The 919-nt window shown below is 42.8% G+C and overlaps 1 protein-coding gene across 1 annotated transcript in view; it reads right to left on the bottom strand.

Moving 5' to 3' along the window:
- Window positions 1-543: 543 nt before the first annotated feature.
- LOC101570275 (zinc finger CCHC domain-containing protein 8) overlaps window positions 544-919 on the bottom strand; it is a 13224-nt gene continuing 12848 nt past the window's right edge. Inside the window, exon 9 of the mRNA XM_004648737.2 lies at window positions 544-746. Coding sequence (XP_004648794.2) covers window positions 595-746 — 152 coding nt within the window. The 3' untranslated portion in view covers window positions 544-594. The remainder of the gene's footprint in view (window positions 747-919) is intronic.

Below are 919 nucleotides of genomic sequence, written 5' to 3'. Positions count from 1 at the left end.
TTTAGTTTTTACGACAGGTCTTGCACAATTGCCAGGGTAGGCTCAAACTTGTCATCTTCCTGTCTCAGCCTCTCACAGTGCTCGGATTACAGGCATACACCACCATGCCGGGTTCTTTTCTTGTTTCTGGTAGTACTGGGCATCAGTCCCAGGGTCTTTTTTTTTTTTTTTTTAATGTATCTAGTACAGGGTCTACAGTGTCTCACTACACAGATCAGACTTGTAGCGATCCTTCCTGTTTCTCAGCCTCCCAAGCACTGGGTTTATAGGTGCGCGCCGCCACACCCAGTCTCAATTGCCTTCTCAGTGAGCCCCAGGGGTGGGTCTGGCATGACACACCAGGGATCGAACCCCTAGCTCCTGCATCTGCCTAAGCAGGCGCTTTAATCCGCTGAGCTATCTGGCTGGCCCTGTCTGAGGGTCTTTTTTTTTTTTTTTGGCAGAACTGGGGATTGAACTCAGACCCTTGTGCTTGCCAGGGAAGCGTTGATTCCACTAGCCATCTCGCTGGCCCGTGGCCCAGGGTCTTGAGCATAACAAACTTACTTCTTTACATAATAACAACTATATTATACTTTCATCTTTAACATAATATCACATTCTACAAGAACAAAAAATACTCACATCTGGAATTCCTCTGGGAGTCGATATATTAAAACCTGGATAGTTTACCAATTTTGAGAGATCGTAAGTGACACTTTTATTCTGCTGTATTTCTCCAACTTCTGTTTCTCCGTCAGCATCATCTATTATAAACCATCAAGTGTTAATAGTGCTAGACATTCATGTATGTCCTTCCCCAACCAAAAGTATACCTGGAAAGGGCTCGGATTCATTTCAACAGAATTAGTCTGGGAATGGCTTTAATTGTAATTTTTCTAAACTATTAGATTAGAATTTTAAAACAATATGAACATAT

Source organism: Octodon degus, unplaced genomic scaffold, assembly GCF_000260255.1.
Source record: "Octodon degus isolate 3935 unplaced genomic scaffold, OctDeg1.0 scaffold00906, whole genome shotgun sequence".
In the NCBI taxonomy this organism is placed as follows: Eukaryota; Metazoa; Chordata; class Mammalia; order Rodentia; family Octodontidae; genus Octodon; species Octodon degus.
This window is presented reverse-complemented; position numbering and strand designations above follow the sequence as displayed.